This window comes from Pseudoliparis swirei, chromosome 16, assembly GCF_029220125.1.
Source record: "Pseudoliparis swirei isolate HS2019 ecotype Mariana Trench chromosome 16, NWPU_hadal_v1, whole genome shotgun sequence".
In the NCBI taxonomy this organism is placed as follows: domain Eukaryota; kingdom Metazoa; phylum Chordata; class Actinopteri; order Perciformes; family Liparidae; genus Pseudoliparis; species Pseudoliparis swirei.
In genome coordinates, this window is record NC_079403.1 from 16,311,229 (window position 1) to 16,327,993 (window position 16,765).

Consider the following 16,765-nt stretch of genomic DNA (forward strand, 5'->3'; position numbering starts at 1 on the left):
TTAGTAGTGCGCACTGTGTTTAACAGTTTCGATACCTATTCTTTCTCAGCTGAATTTGTATTAGCGGCAGCTATACTCTTGCTAGCTAACGTTAGTTCAGTCAGATTTCCACAGAGTCAGAGTTTCAGAGTTTTTCTCATTTAAATATAAAGGGGGGCTGTACGTTTTTCATAGAGGAAAGCTCTCATTTTAAAAGCTGATATTCATATCTTTTTAACGTCAAACTCCCTCCCTCATTAAAACCTGCCGTGTCATGCCAAAATGTGATCGTCTGCCAGGAACTGACTGTCGTTTGAGGCACTGCGGTCAACTCAGCCGACACTCGGATCTCCGTGGTCAACTCAGCCGACACTTACATTTCTGTGCGCCTATAGACTGATGTTGACGGTAAACGCATTCGATCGGGAGCGCGCGAGGGTTTTGATAAAGTTAGCGGACGGATTCACGTGACACAACATCCGGTTTTGCAAAGTTAGCGGAAATAACTACGTGACACAACATCCGTTTTTCAAAATAAGATGTCGACAAATCATACACTAGCATATACAAGTAAACAATTAACTGATTTTGAATCTTTATAGATCGTTTATGAGATTTAGCTTACATTATGCTAACATTAAAACGTGTTTACTGTACCAAGGAAGAGTTTATCAAAATAAAACTCAGACTTTTGTATATTAAAAAAATCCTGTATATATATTTCCCCAACAGTTCCAGGAAATGAATGATGCAGCTGTGTTCAAGACAGTCCTGACTTCCATTATCCTGGGAATCAGACATATCTATGTTCCCAATTGGGAGATATTTCAAAGTAAGTCCTAAATGTTTACGAGAAATCGGTCATTTCTTTCATGTTTGAAGTGCTTTATATAACTTGTTCCTCATAATGCCCGGCATTGACTAATGTAGCTGTGTTCAGGACAATCCAGACTTCCATTATCCTGGGAATCAGACATATCTACGGACCCAATTGGGAGATATTTCAAAGTAAATGTCCTAAATGTTTAAAGAAATCGGTCATTTCTTTCATGTTTGAAGTGCTTTATATATGTTTTTCCCCATAATGCCCGGCATTGACCGATGCAGCTGTGTTCAGGACAATCCAGACTTCCATTATCCTGGGAATCAGATATATCTACGGAACCAATTGGGAGATATCTCAAAGTAAAAGTCCAAAATGTTTAGAGAAATCGGTCATTTCTTTCATGTTTAAAGAAATCGGTCATTTCTTTCATGTTTGAAGTGCTTTATCTATGTTTTTCCCCATAATGCCCGGCATTGACCCATGCAGCTGTGTTCAGGACAATCCAGACTTCTATTATCATGGGAATCAGACATATCTACGGACCCAATTGGGAGATATCTCAAAGTAAATGTCCAAAATGTTTAGAGAAATCGGTCATTTCTTTCATGTTTAAAGTAATCGGTCATTTCTTTCATGTTCGAAGTGCTTTATATATGTTTTTCCCCATAATGCCCGGCATTGACCGATGCAGCTGTGTTCAGGACAATCCAGACTTCTATTATCCTGGGAATCAGACATATCTACGGACCCAATTGGGAGATATTTCAAAGTAAGTCCTAAATGTTTACGAGAAATCGGTCATTTCTTTCATGTTTGAAGTGCTTTATATAACTTGTTCCTCATAATGCCCGGCATTGACAAATGTAGCTGTGTTCAGGACAATCCAGACTTTCATTATCCTGGGAATCAGACATATCTACGGACCCAATTGGGAGATATCTCAAAGTAAAAGTCCAAAATGTTTAGAGAAATCGGTCATTTCTTTCATGTTTAAAGAAATCGGTCATTTCTTTCATGTTTGAAGTGCTTTATCTATGTTTTTCCTCAAAACCCCAGGCAATGACTGATGCATTTTTTTCTTGATCTATGATTCAACCCATACTGACTGACCTACACTGGCAATAACATATTTTCTTTGTACAAATTAACTCTCTTCTGTTCGTTTCTTATATACAGCACTGATGTTCTTTGGTAAGTTTGACCCGGTTAATGTTTAATCACAAAAAAGAAACCAAAAAATCCTAATAACCATAGTTTCTACATCATCAGTGTTGGTGGAGTTTTTCTGCAGGGGACAAATAAAGGTTCCCGTCAAAATAGTATCTGTATTTCTCGCACAGGTGGGGTCGTTAGAAAGTGAGTGTCTGTGTGTGGGTATGAGATTGGGATGAAACAGGGTGTGTGTCACTCGTCAATCAGACAGTCTATTAGAAGTACTATAGTACATATTTATTAGGAGAGACATGAAATAAACCCTTACATAGTGTCACATGTCCAATAAAGGTGTATTTAGGGGGAAAGTGAGAAGATGATAAACATTGTTTGTTCTGTAAAGTGTGCTTTTCATGTAGGGTGATGGGCACACAGCGGACCACGGTATGGTCACACCGTACACCCCGGCACGGTTGCTCCGCTCGGCAACAGCCAATCGACTTGTGACTCCTCCACCTCGAGCTAATCACTCGAAATCCAGACTGTTTGCTGTCCTGGCTCCTCAGTGGTGGAATGAGCTCCCCACTGACATCAGGACAGCTGAAAGTCTCTACATCTTCCGCCGGAGACTGAAAACACACCTTTTCCGACTATATCTGGATTAAAACAGATTTGCACTTCTGTGGCACTTAAATAGCACTTACTTATGGTACTTTTGGAGTTCGACTATGTTGAGGAAATGTTACTTCCTGTATTCTTGTTGTTCTTAGTTTGTACTCTAGGTTGATGCACTTATTGTAAGTCGCTTTGGATAAAAGCGTCAGCTAAATGACATGTAATGTAAAAGCAGGATATAGATGGTTCCCATAACAACCACCTGGTTCTTTTGCTTGAAGTTTGAAATGTGTACAACTTTATATATGGGGCTTTGAACATGGGCGTGTACACAGAAAAATCAGCAGAGCCAAATTAACACTCTCAGATTTAAATTTGTTGGGGAGTCAAGCATAGTTTGATAACGGTTTACAAGTTAGCTGATGTTCATCACTGCGTCTTAATTATGATAAAGCAAATTCAATTTACTAGATCAAGACTTTTGATAGTAAGGTATTGACAACAACTTTAATATTAAACTCTTTTTACCATGTTAATGTTTGGATGCGTTACAGATCAACTTTGAGGACTACGAAGGGATCGTGTCTTTTGTGAATGTACACAACACTCACTGGAAGTTTCTGGTTAGTAGGAACTACATTTATATTCATCATTATGGTCTTTTATTGTTTTATGGATGTTGTGAATAATCTTTGACTGATATTTCATGTCATTCTTGTGTTTTTAGTACATCAGTGCTGCCCAAGGCAGCATTTATTTGGTGGACCCATTCCACACATCCACAGAGCTGGCAGACTCCAACAATACTGCCAAAAGATTCCGGTACTTTTCTAATTTAATTTTTCTGGGACCTAAATACATGTATTTCATTCCCTTATATCTATCATGTATTGTAATAATTATGGTATAGGTGATAAAAGAAATGTAAGTATAGAGGCAACTATCAGAAGCAGGTATAGTTCGAATTGCATAAGCCCTTAAACCAAGGTTTAATCATATTCCCTGAATCAGGGAATACCTTGTTACAGAGGTTCTAAACCCATTTACATCGTGTCACCCAAAGTTAAAGCTTAGCATGTGGCTGGGACTTTGTAAGAATGCAGTGAGAACCCACGTGCGATTAGACAGGAGACTGAAGCAGCATTCAATTAGTTTAATTCTCTTTGCCCGACAGCCAAACAGTATGTCTAACTTAGTTAGTTGGTGACCTCTAATGTGCTGTGCAGAAATAAAAAAAACTAAGACAGATTAGAAGTTAAGATGAAAAGAGAAGCCTTTCTCTGTATGGTACTAATGAGTGAATCGATATTTGATTAAGCACAGAAAACATTATATAACAGAGCCTATATAGTCTGTATGTTAAGTAACAGTTGAAGTCAAAGATTAGACAAGGATGTTATTGGGTTGGTTCATGAAGCTTACAAACTGCTGGATAGCTCCCTTGCTGTTCCCGGGAGCAGGAACAGCACCTTGGAGAGCGTTGCAACGCACAGTCTGACAGACAGACAGAGACACAGATTATATCACGCACTTTTAGTTATGTCCAATATTTCTGGATGTAAGGCTTTGACTAGAGTTACAGAGGCTTCCAGAAAGATGTTGTCAAAATGTGGGAGCCCAACAACTTACAGAGACATTGACGTCGTTTTCGCATATTACATACAAATTTCATGTGTATTGTACATATAATTCACACTGACATTTTCATGAAATATTCTCACACAGTGAGTACTTCAAAATGCGAAGGATCTGCCACAGCAAGTCTGACTGGGTGGATATCAAATGGAAGGGAGCGGTTCTGCAACACCCAGTGCAGCAAGATGGCAACAGTTGTGGGTTGGTGGTAATCATGGTGAGATTAATATTACTCTAAGACCAAGCTTTTCCCAAATTAATATTTATCAATTCTGTATTTTTGATTTGTTGGTTTAACAGCATCTGCAATCGCTCACATGTACATCACATATTGTGCCATTGTTTAGATGGCAAACGAAGTCATGGAGGCCTTCCCAATCATGCCAAACATGGTATTTGGCACGACAATAAAAGAAATGGAAGATCAGCGGAAACAGTTCGCTCTGAAAATATTGAAAGCATCAGGTGAGTGAGAACTTTTTCTACCCATATTTTTTTTGTGTAGTACTCAAGATCTAATAAGTGTATTTTTATCTTAGTGTTTGAATCGGAGGACAAATGTTCGATGTGCTCGGCCAAAAAACCACCCGGTCCAGGGCCTGCTTTCACTGACTGGGTAAGTAATTATTTGACTCGCATCAGTTGTTTGTTTGGGCAATTTGAACATATTATTTGAAAGATAATAGAGGGATTACGTTCAACAAGTAAATGGAGAATGACATGCAACAAAGAGCTCTGGCCGGAGTCCTACCAGTTCATCATCCGTTTTAGTCTTCTGACTGCATGATAGTGTTTATTATTTTAAGATTGTTGACATCATGTGATGGTGAGCTGATAAATGATCAAATGAGAAAAAAAACATAGTAAAAAAAAAGAGGCTTATTTTGAAGGTAAGATCATTTTAAAATAAAATGTATACATTATTATTTTGGCCCCCAAACTGTTGAACATTGTAATAAATGTAGCACATGGTGTAATTAAAAAAAAATGTTTTAATTGGAGAACATTATTATCTTAAGCTCCAAACTGTTACATTATAAATAACAAAACAACATGTAACCGTGGTCAAGTTAAAGGTGATTAATTTTCCCTCTTTTTTTAGATTCAGTGTGACAGCTGTTCCCGCTGGTTCCACAGCCAGTGCCTTGGAATGGACACACAAACCGTTCAGGAAGCAGCAAATTCCAACTGGAACTGCTGTCTGTGTCCCGAATTATTGTATGATTAGTCGAATAAAAAACGACGTCCTGAACACATCTGCCTCAGTCATTTCCTGGGGTTATGAGGAAAAACATATATAAAGCACCTCAAACATGAAAGAAATGACCGATTTCTTTAAACATGAAAGACATTTAGGACATTTACTTTGAAATATCTCCCAATTGGGTCCGTAGATATGTCTGATTCCCAGGATAATAGAAGTCTGGATTGTCCTGAACACAGCTGCATCGGTCAATGCCGGGCATTATGGGGAAAAACATAGATAAAGCACTTCAAACATGAAAGAAATGACCGATTTCTTTAAACATTTAGGACATTTACTTTGAAATATCTCCCAATTGGGTCCGTAGATATGTCTGATTCCCAGGATAATAGAAGTCTGGATTGTCCTGAACACAGCTGCATCGGTCAATGCCGGGCATTATGGGGAAGAACATAGATAAAGCACTTCAAACATGAAAGAAATGACCGATTTCTTTAAACATGAAAGAAATGAACGATTTCTCTAAACATTTTGGACTTTTAATTTGAAATATCTTCAAATTGGGCCCGTAGATATGTCTGATTCCCAGGATAATAGAAGTCTGGATTGTCCTGAACACAGCTGCATCGGTCAATGCCGGGCATTATGGGGAAACACATATATAAAGCACTTCGAACATGAAAGAAATGACCGATTTCTTTAAACATTTAGGACATTTACTTTGAAATATCTCCCAATTGGGTCCGTAGATATGTCTGATTCCCAGGATAATAGAAGTCTGGATTGTCCTGAACACAGCTGCATCGGTCAGTGCCGGGCATTATGGGGAAGAACATAGATAAAGCATTTCAAACATGAAAGAAATGACCGATTTCTTTAAACATGAAAGAAATGAACGATTTCTCTAAACATTTTGGACTTTTAATTTGAAATATCTCCAAATTGGGCGCGTAGATATGTCTGATTCCCAGGATAATGGAAGTCTGGATTGTCCTGAACACAGCTGCATCAGTCAATGTCGTGCAATATGGGGAAAAACATATATAATGCACTTCAAACATGAAAGAAATGACCGATTTCTTTAAACATTTAGGACATTTACTTTGAAATATCTCCCAATTGGGTCCGTAGATATGTCTGATTCCCAGGATAATAGAAGTCTGGATTGTCCTGAACACAGCTGCATCGGTCAATGCCGGGCATTATGGGGAAAAACATATATAAAGCACTTCGAACATGAAAGAAATGACCGATTTCTTTAAACATGAAAGAAATGACCGATTTCTCTAAACATTTTGGACATTTACTTTGAGATATCTCCCAATTGGGTGCGTAGATATATCTGATTCCCAGGATAATAGAAGTCTGGATTGTCCTGAACACAGCTGCATCAGTCAATGTCGTGCATTATGGGGAAAAACATATATAATGCACTTCAAACATGAAAGAAATGACCGATTTCTTTAAACATTTAGGACATTTACTTTGAAATATCTCCCAATTGGGTCCGTAGATATGTCTGATTCCCAGGATAATAGAAGTCTGGATTGTCCTGAACACAGCTGCATCGGTCAATGCCGGGCATTATGGGGAAAAACATATATAAAGCACTTCGAACATGAAAGAAATGACCGATTTCTTTAAACATGAAAGAAATGACCGATTTCTCTAAACATTTTGGACATTTACTTTGAGATATCTCCCAATTGGGTCCGTAGATATGTCTGATTCCCAGGATAATAGAAGTCTGGATTGTCCTGAACACAGCTGCATGGGTCAATGCCGGGCATTATGGGGAAAAACATAGATAAAGCACATCAAACATGAAAGAAATGACCGATTTCTTTAAACATTTAGGACATTTACTTTGAAATATCTCCCAATTGGGTCCGTAGATATGTCTGATTCCCAGGATAATAGAAGTCTGGATTGTCCTGAACACAGCTGCATCGGTCAGTGCCGGGCATTATGGGGAAGAACATAGATAAAGCATTTCAAACATGAAAGAAATGACCGATTTCTTTAAACATGAAAGAAATGAACGATTTCTCTAAACATTTTGGACTTTTAATTTGAAATATCTCCAAATTGGGCGCGTAGATATGTCTGATTCCCAGGATAATGGAAGTCTGGATTGTCCTGAACACAGCTGCATCAGTCAATGTCGTGCAATATGGGGAAAAACATATATAATGCACTTCAAACATGAAAGAAATGACCGATTTCTTTAAAGATTTAGGACGTTTACTTTGAAATATCTCCCAATTGGGTCCGTAGATATGTCTGATTCCCAGGATAATAGAAGTCTGGATTGTCCTGAACACAGCTGCATCAGTCAATGCCGGGCATTATGAGGAAAAACATATAGAAAGCACTTCAAACATGAAAGAAATGACCGATTTCTTTAAACAGGAATTTTTTATCATACAAAGTCTGTTTTATTTTTATAAACTCTTCCTTGGTACAGTAAAACGTTTTAATGTTAGCATAATTTAAGCTAAATCTCAGAAACGATCTAGAAAGATTCAAAATCAGTTAATTGTTTACTTGTATATGCTAGTGTATGATTTGTCGACATCTTATTTTGAAAAACGGATGTTGTTTCACGTAGTTCTTTCCGCTAACTTTGTAAAACCGGATGTTGTGTCACGTGAATCCTGCCGCTAACTTTATCAAAACCCTTGCGCGCTCCCGATCGAATGCGTTTACCGTGAACATCAGTCTATAGGTGCACAGAAATTTAAGTGTCGGCTGAGTTGACCAAGGAGATCCGAGTGTCGGCTGAGTTGACCGCAGTGTTTGAGGCACCGGTTAGCTCACGATTTTTTAGTTTTCCATTGATAAAATTCAATACTTTTGAATCAGAAATGGAGGTTAAGGTGTAAGTAAGCGGAGAACATATCACTTGTTGACTGGTGATAAAAAAATATCTAAAACGACAATAAAAAAATAATAAAAACACGGATTTCTCAAAGAATCGAACAGCCGACTTGTGCACCTGCTGTTCTGTTCATTGCTTGTGAACTACCATTGAGCTCTAGGGTATTTCACCCGATTACCCGATTTACATTACAATGTACTTTAACAAAAACTGACTTTGAGCAAATTAGGTAAGTAATATAGTAACTTTGGAAGACATTAATATGTATATAATATATTCTAACACTGACTGCCTTTTCTTCTTACATCATAGACCAACCTAACTCAAATACGTGATTGCATAGGCAACTGCCGCTTTGTGCATTAAAATTGACAGCTTCACTCCTGAATCCTGCAGCTGGTTTACTCAGATCCAGTTCTCTGAGACTGGAGGGTTTGACTTCAGAGCTGATCCCAGAAGAACAGCCTTCCTCTGTGATCCACACTGACAGTCTGTAAACACAAAACAACACAGAGTTTATTATATCAATACACAATGAATCATTATTGACATCATGAACACAGTGGCTTTCACTTTGGTTTCATCTTCTTCTGTAAACAGACATTTAGTTAAAATCACGTCAGTGAAAGAAGAAGAAAAGATGACAGAAACAATCTGTTCATCATCCAATCAGATGAGTTCATGTTAAAGGTGAAAAGCAGCTGATCATTTTCAAGTTTGAGCAGGAGGCTGATCATCAGGACCAAAACTCAGTGGCCTGGTTTGATTATGACTCAACATGAAAAGAAACCTTTTTGATGAATATTGTAAAAACACTTTTTTCAAAACACAGTTCTTCATGTAATAACAATATCTGTACAATTATTTATTGTGGTTCAGTATATGTAGTCTGACTTCCTTCATGTTATGTCTTTGACAATCAAACCTATATAGCCCTCACACACCTTCAGATTGTTCTTCCTCTGTGAGACTCTAGCACTGTTCTGATCCTGTTGACCCTCTGTCCCTTGGTTAAGCTGTCTGATCCCTGTGAACCTACCAGCCCGGTCCTGTTGATCTCACCTGCCTGATGTGAATATAATTTGAAATCCCTAGTGATCATTTTGGCTGTGCGGCGCTAGACTCGAGAAGTCGGGCCCCTATGTCAGGCCGGCATTGGGGAATGGGGCGAGGTTAGGCCGTATGGAAGCTCTGCAAATATTTAGTCTTATGGTTGAGACAAGCTAGCTACATTATGATATAGTTTCAAGGTACAATGAAACTTAGACTCCCATCATCTCGAATGTGCAATAGAATAGTCGAATGGTGGACATGACGGCTAAAAATAAGATGGGGCCGCAATCCCTGTCCAGCTGTAAAACCTGGCCCACTGAAACAACTAAAGAATAAAGCACAAAGTCTGACTTTGGTGCAGATTACGTAATGGATCATCTTGTGTAAATGGGGACCAAAAGTAATAACATCACCAGACTGTCGCGACGAGGCTATTTTTCATGCGCAGGGGAGTTTTCAACGACCGTTCAGCGCGTCTTTAAACTTGATGCCTGCTCCTGAGTCTAAGCTTACGGCTACTAACACCCTTGATATTACTTTATCGAGCCTCATGCTGGATGTCTTGCAAACTAAGTTTGGCGTTCCGTTTCCCGAACTCGTACTTTTTGGGTTTTGATTGCTTGCAATCTCTAAAATAGAGGGTATTACTTTGAGCCCTTGCATTGTCTCTAATACCCGTTTGTCTTATGTTCCAGCCAAAACCGCTCAATACAGACTATCTAAAAATTTGCGCTGGAGTGCCTCACTAACCAGGGGTTCAGGACATATCCCCAACTGATAGACTCACGAGGTGCGCATGTAGGTTGAGCCCGAACCTCGGGTTCACTAGCACAACTGAGGTAGTTTTAGCAGGGGAGTTTCTTGACTTAAAGAACGTGCCCCATATCTCAGTATCCGCTGGGTGCGACGGTCTCATCAGTGACCTTCTAGATATCCTTGCTCAGACGGCGATTGAATAAGATCACAATCCTACGCCGATCGATGCAACAGGCTTACGATGCGTATAAATCGTATAACCTAATGTCCTACCACTTTCAAACAGGGGCTAAATTTGTTTCAACTTTGAGTAGCTGGTGAGCACACAACAACACACAGGAAATAGAGTGATTGTAACAATTCGCTTCCGCCGATGAATGGGCCCCCGGAGTGATTAACACCAATTTTAGTACTAACAGGGTGAACCCACCTTGAGCGAGCAGATCATAAGACCCGCTACTGGGACTCTGGACCCGTTGCATGGCCGGTATCCTGGTTCTATATTCTGTGCACTAAGGCATAAAGTGGCCCCGCCAGTATATTAATCCCGAAAGTCAAGTTAGAAGCATTCCGCCCGGATTTGAAAAAAAGCCTCTCCTCTCTCTGGATGGGAATAGGGGTTGACAGCTGCCGCTGGCGATCATCAGCTAATGAACCAACAGGAATACAGTCAACTAATCTAAGTACGAAGACCCTAAATTCTGTCGCAAATCGTTTCAGTATTTGACGCAACCGGTGAATTGAGTTCAATGGGGCTCCGACTAGCATCAACTTCAGGCCCCTTGCAGCCACTGTCGGTTGTGCCCGGAAAAAGCGAAACAATGTCTCCCCATGGAACTGTCTAGACCTTTCGTAAGGGGGGACTTCATCGCTCGTTCAGACAGACCACTCACCACTCTGACTTTGCTTACGTTGTATTGACCTAGTGATCCAGTATTTACCAGATTCTCCATCGGATGCCTTGTCACTCTGCAGGAAGTACGGAATGTGCCTTCATTCTAAAGACGCTGGTTACGGTGGATCACCAGATAGCCACGGGTCTTTATCTGGCGGTTGGCCGAAGGAGCTATCTTTTCGCTTGAGCCAGCAAGTCGTCGGTACAAAAAATGTGTAAGCATGACCTTGCAAAGGGTATCGTTATCCTACGTTGCTTCCATGGATTAGTGCTATTCGGGCATGAGCACTAGTCATCCCCGGGTCATTTACAGGGAGTGATCGATTGCTACTCATACCGAACAAGATCATATTAAGTAGTCGATCTTTATTTGCCGTAGAGACGTTGGGTGCAAAACGACCTCACGTAGACAGTCTATCAGTTCTAAGGACAAACGGCCTACAGGGTCTTTACTATGCTCAGAAAATTTTGATCCATCTCACTAGCCCCCATTAGAAAGAAAACTGTTTCTGAATGACTTGTCCTGAACTTATGGAAACAATCTATCTCTAATCGCTTGCCTATGAGATCCACAGATCATGTATTAATCGACTCCAGATTCAGACGTATTAAATCACTCCTTTGTTAGGAACAGGTTTGAGGAGCTACAACGTGACTCTCTAGGTAGCAGAGATAAGCCAATTTCTTGAGTGTCACCAGGATGTTACAGCTTCGTGCACTCTTCGGTGTTAATCGAATTCAAACAGAGGTCCCCTGATTTACGCTGCAAGAAGAAAGATCTTCAAGGCCTGGGTTCAGCTACCATGGTCATATTTGTGGACTGGGAGGCTGGGACCAAAATGAGTCTCTATGCGTTGATCACAGTTCAGGGAAGATGTGAAGGTGCTTGCAAGGGGATCGTGTCGTTAGGCATTCAACCCTTGGGTGAAGGGCCTGGTAAATACGCTATTTTTAGACAGAAAGAAAAAAAAATCCTAGCTAATTGGTACTTCCAAGTCTCAGGCAGGTAAAGAAGTATCATTAAGTCCTCAGATCGGCGATAACCTTATTAGAGCTGTGGCTATGCCTCGCCCCAGAACTAGTGTGTCCTGAATCGGTCCACGCCTATGTAACTCTTTTGGCTTGGGGGCACCCAGTAATCCAGGATGGGTGACTTTAAATCCTGTTTCAAAAATTTGAAATCCCATTTTAGGCGTTCAGAGTGAGTTCACCAGCCTTTTACTTTACCAGATTAGGATCCTCTGAATACAATTCTTGTGACATCTACGAGAGGAGTAGCCACTGCGTAGATATGACGTGGGACGTTTTATCTGCTTGGTCGATTAATCAAGTTGAGTGCACACACGCGTAGTTCTCTCTGGTTGGGACATATCTGAGGGCACTCCACCTTTTTTTGAGCCACAATACTGTTCCAGCCTCGCATTTTGCTGTTCTCGCACCATTGGCTTAATTTCTGACCCCTTGAGCTCTATTTTTTAGGACAAGACAAAACATACTGCAACGTGGGGCTGTATAGCAGCACGGCGAAATACGGTCCCACCTATGGCCCTGAAGGTTAATGGGCTATGTTACATGTTAAAACATGCCGCATGGGAAACCTGAACTGGGGTGCCTGGTCCAGGCTAACGGTGGACTTTTGGGCCATTCCATGTGGACAGGGGTAGCGAACGTCAGTTAACCGAGACCATGTATCATAGAGACGTTCTAAAAACGCAATATTGTCGGTACAGATCTTGGCCATAGTGGCATTAGAAAACAAATCAGTGGCTGACGCTGTTCCTGGTCCCAAGGCCTGTTTTACGTCTCATGAGATCTGACCCTGAGGTGCACCGAGTGGGTAGCCCCTGACCTAATTTTCCGATTAGCTTAGTTTCTGTCCCTGCACTGTCGGCTCTGGTAGTAATCCATCAGGCGTGTAGACCCTGTCCTCGTTGTTGTCATAGCGACCCAGACAGTCTGCCCTCAGTTCCATGCATGAGACGAAGTGAAGACACCGATAAAAGATTTGCCAGAATGAGGTTAAAACTTTCCGGAACACTGGCATGAAATCCTCCATCAGGCTCTAAGAAGCAGCCTTGTATACCCAGGACAACGTTATGATATCATTATGAACACGTCAACGTAGGCACAAGCATTCATCCGTTAAAATGCTGGACCATTTTTGGCGGGGCTCAGACGGTGAAGAATTAATGGGTTTAAGCGTTCGCTTACGAAGTGGTGCTATCGATTAACAGGTCCGAAACGTGACTCTCCAGTCAACCAGTGCCGTAGCATCAGCCTCCTGAGTTTTCGAAGTGGTAGGGCGGGGGTTCACTGGCGAGCTTCGGCCGGGTAATAAATGATGTGTAAATGAACTTAGGACCCTACCGTTCTGAGCTCCGATGGTCCGCAGAACTGACTCCCTGGAGGGGTTTGGGCCCATTCCATGGCGTGTTTCCCAGGTACAGTAGCAGTAGATACTTTTCTAAAAATTTTCTAAGGTGACACAATGCAGAAGTACCACAGTGACAAGTATTTAAAAGAAAATCTACAACATAGATTCAACACTTGAAATTACTCCGGGATAGACCTGCAACTAATTGCTCCAACGCTTAGGACCGTGGGTTCTTTTCGTTAAAGATCTTTCTGTAGTGGTAGATTCGGTGTCCAATAGACGGCTCTGATACATTAAAAGAAAAACTTGAAAAAAACGGCAGACTCTTTCGGAGATAAAAAAAACTGTACTGATTCCGAGGGTCGCAACAAAACGCAGCGCCTAGTTTCAAATGGTAGGCCCTAACCGGCGTAAAATAAGAAATGCTAGTTAATGTGGGGTGATTGCAACTGGATTATTTTATGCAAAATGCGGTTGGATGGAATTCAGAATTAACGATTGTGGTAAAATCACGAATACACCACCGTTAATACGGGCTACCATAATAATCTTATGCTACTACCTCAGTAAGTTCCATTGTGTCATTAAACGAACCCCACGCAAATAAATGTTCGATTGAGTAAGGCCGACCAAAGTTGAATAAAAGCTGATCGGTGATTGTTACAAACCTGGGTGGAAAAGTGGCTCGCACAGATATGACTAAACGGATGGCTGACAGTCTTGGTCTGACCCCGTGTTTAGAGCCCTGCGATACGGTACTTAAACAGGTTGCCTCTAGGCACCCGTTTGGGATTCCGTTGACACGCTGGCTGCCCAGGGAGCGCTTTAAAGACCGTGTGGGCCTCGCCGTTTCGCCTAGATCTATTTCTATTGCTGAGGAAACGGGACCCCTCTTGCAAGCGTGCCACTTGGCCTCAAATGCCCCTAGAAAGTGACTCAAAAGCTACTGCCCTGTATGGTACTTGCCGGGGACTTGTGGACTGGTATTATGCTCCCATCTCATTCGCCGTTAAAAGCTGTGCCATGTAGGCTGAGTGTATCCAATTTTCCCTTTGCAAGAAATTGGTAATAACCGGCCTAAGTCTGATGCCATTTGGCTGTCTCTATCATTGACAAAAGTGGAGGCCGGCCCCTGACCGTGTCAGCCAATCATAGACCCTGGGTGACTTTCCGCTAAGTTCACTAAATCAGAGTCAGTATCATCCTCTATCCTTCCCCTTCAACACGGTTGCAGCCCTGAGCCAGGACGGACTAGACGAGTTGCCCTTTTAGTCTACCCTGGCCCCTAAGACGTTGATGTGAGAACTTCGGGACCCTGGAAACTGTATTCCTGGGAGGGGACAAGAGGGGGCCTCGATATTATCTATAGTCGCCGGGATGCTCTTACTGTACTGGTTCACTAGATAACCTCAGGACTCATAAAATGGCAAGTTCTTTGATGGGCTTAAGTCAAGTTTTAATCGGCGACATGTCGATGCACTCGGGGTGGGTACCAAAACTGTCTAAAAAAGCCCCTTTTGAGGCTTCTATACTTAAAAGTGGGCTTCCTCAGTTCTGTGAAAGTTAGCACTCACAGATTGGCCTTCCACCGTACCCTCGGGGAAAACGACAAGTCAGTCCGGTAGAAGACCCTCGTACGATAGGCGGGCTGCAGAGGCTGGCTCCTTAGCTGGTATTCGTGTGTACCTGGCTACACGGAATAGAAGTGCAACAACACGTCATATGTGACCAACCCCTGCGGCTTTGGGGCGACCCCAACTTTGCAGGTACCACAACCTGCGTTATGGATGAGACCCTTCACGTTGAATGTTAGCTAATCAATCATGCTTAACAGGTTTCACATACCGGAGGCGATCGGCCTGAAATCGTCCTTCAGCAATAAAGAAAATAGTCCTGATCGTGCACTATCCTGCCCCTTTCGGGGTTGCCGAGTTAAAAACATTGCTACTGTCCGCCCTGTTGTCTCGATATCATCCACATGAGATGTCTCATTCGCTGTTAAGATTCGACGAGGTCATCGTAACTGAACTTGATCTAGCCCCTACACAGCGATGCCCCGTGAAGGAAGACAGGTCACGTTGGTAGTAACGTGGCCCTAGCGGAATCTTGTCGATAGATTACGCGACTCTTAACAATCAAAGGAGGTTTGGCGATAAATGCGTACACTCACCTTAGTATCGTTCATAGAAATAAATTATAGAACAGAAAAGGCTGTAGGCAGCTGCAGGCGGCTCTGTCCCCCCTAAAAGACTTTCAATGGCTCATCACATAAGAAAAATTGTTGCACTGTATTGTCCTCAACCAATCTAGACGGGGGATCACTAAAAGTTAGAATGACATAGTTATTTTCTTAGAACTTTACGGTCAGGCAATGATGGCGTTACAAGAGCCAGCGATATGCATACAATCTGTAGCTCAGAACTCGAAATATATCGTGGGTTCGCAACCAAATCGCCTTAGTCAGTCCTGTATCTGGGTTTCCCTTAGTTGCCCCTGGGGGCAGATCCAGCCGAGCTATTTTGCCAAAACCATTTGTAGAGAAGCAACTAGTGACTAATTAGAAATCAGAGCAGATGGATGCAATGCTCGGCTAACTTATATCCTTGACTTTGATCTAAAGATTAAGCCCACTCACTGTTGCAGCCCCTCATCGCAGCCTTCTGTCGATACCCGTAGGCTTTAGTGACCCACTAGTGCCGTTATTAAGGGGTAGCCCGGATGTTAGGGCCCCGGTAAGTTCTAACTCATTTACTTTTCCATGAGAGTAAACGAGATTGGCCCCAATATGCTTCTCCGGTGAAAAAATCGTGGGGGGACGCAGCTATTACCATTGCGAACAGCCTCACATTATCTATAATAGCCAAGTTTGCTTAGAGTTGGTAGGGGGAGTTTTTTTTTTCGGTTCAACCCCGGGAGTCTGATGCGGCTGGTTATGAAACCTAAGACTGTTGTCCGTGACAGCTGCTGCCTATTTCTCTTCGCACTTCTCTCGTAAGTCATGCAAGTCTGATCAAGCCTTGAACCACTCGAAAGGGGGTCCTTGGGTAGGCGTGGGCCCCTCGAGCTGATACAAAATCGCGATGTTCAGATACCCTTTAGCCCTGATAATAAGACTCTAGCCTTGCTTTCTGAACGTGAAAAAGTAAAAGGGCGCTTTCACTTGGATCCCGTGGATACTCCAGTGAACCCACCTCATCGATCTCGGACGATGGGTGCTCAACGCATAAGGGCGTGGACTCTAGTCCTATGAGAAAACCAGTATACATTGCCCCATGGCCCCGTTCAAGACCCATCCTGAATTGACCCCTGCAGCTGGATCCTTAGCCCTAAAGCTCGACTATCACAGTTTGGCTGAACTAGCAGACTGGAGTAGTATTTTGACATATGGACGCTTT

General features: G+C 42.0%; 1 protein-coding gene across 1 annotated transcript; it reads left to right on the forward strand.

Annotated features, from left to right (window-relative positions):
* Positions 1-3,111: 3,111 nt before the first annotated feature.
* On the forward strand, positions 3,112-5,463 carry LOC130206009 (lysine-specific demethylase 5B-B-like). Its single transcript, XM_056433674.1, has 6 exons — positions 3,112-3,195; positions 3,300-3,394; positions 4,298-4,424; positions 4,555-4,672; positions 4,747-4,823; positions 5,310-5,463. Exons 3-6 carry the CDS (start codon positions 4,311-4,313, stop codon positions 5,433-5,435), a joined length of 435 nt encoding a protein of 144 aa, XP_056289649.1. The 5' UTR covers positions 3,112-3,195; positions 3,300-3,394; positions 4,298-4,310; the 3' UTR covers positions 5,436-5,463.
* Positions 5,464-16,765: the final 11,302 nt, after the last annotated feature.

Excerpts from the sequence above, each read along its gene's own strand:
- LOC130206009 (XM_056433674.1), top strand. The coding sequence starts at position 4,311 with ATGCGAAGGATCTGCCACAGCAAGTCTGACTGGGTGGATATCAAATGG. Across the intron at positions 4,425-4,554 it reads GTGGGTTGGTGGTAATCATG|ATGGCAAACGAAGTCATGGA; the intron begins GTGAGATTAATA and ends GCCATTGTTTAG. Across the intron at positions 4,673-4,746 it reads GAAAATATTGAAAGCATCAG|TGTTTGAATCGGAGGACAAA; the intron begins GTGAGTGAGAAC and ends TTTTTATCTTAG.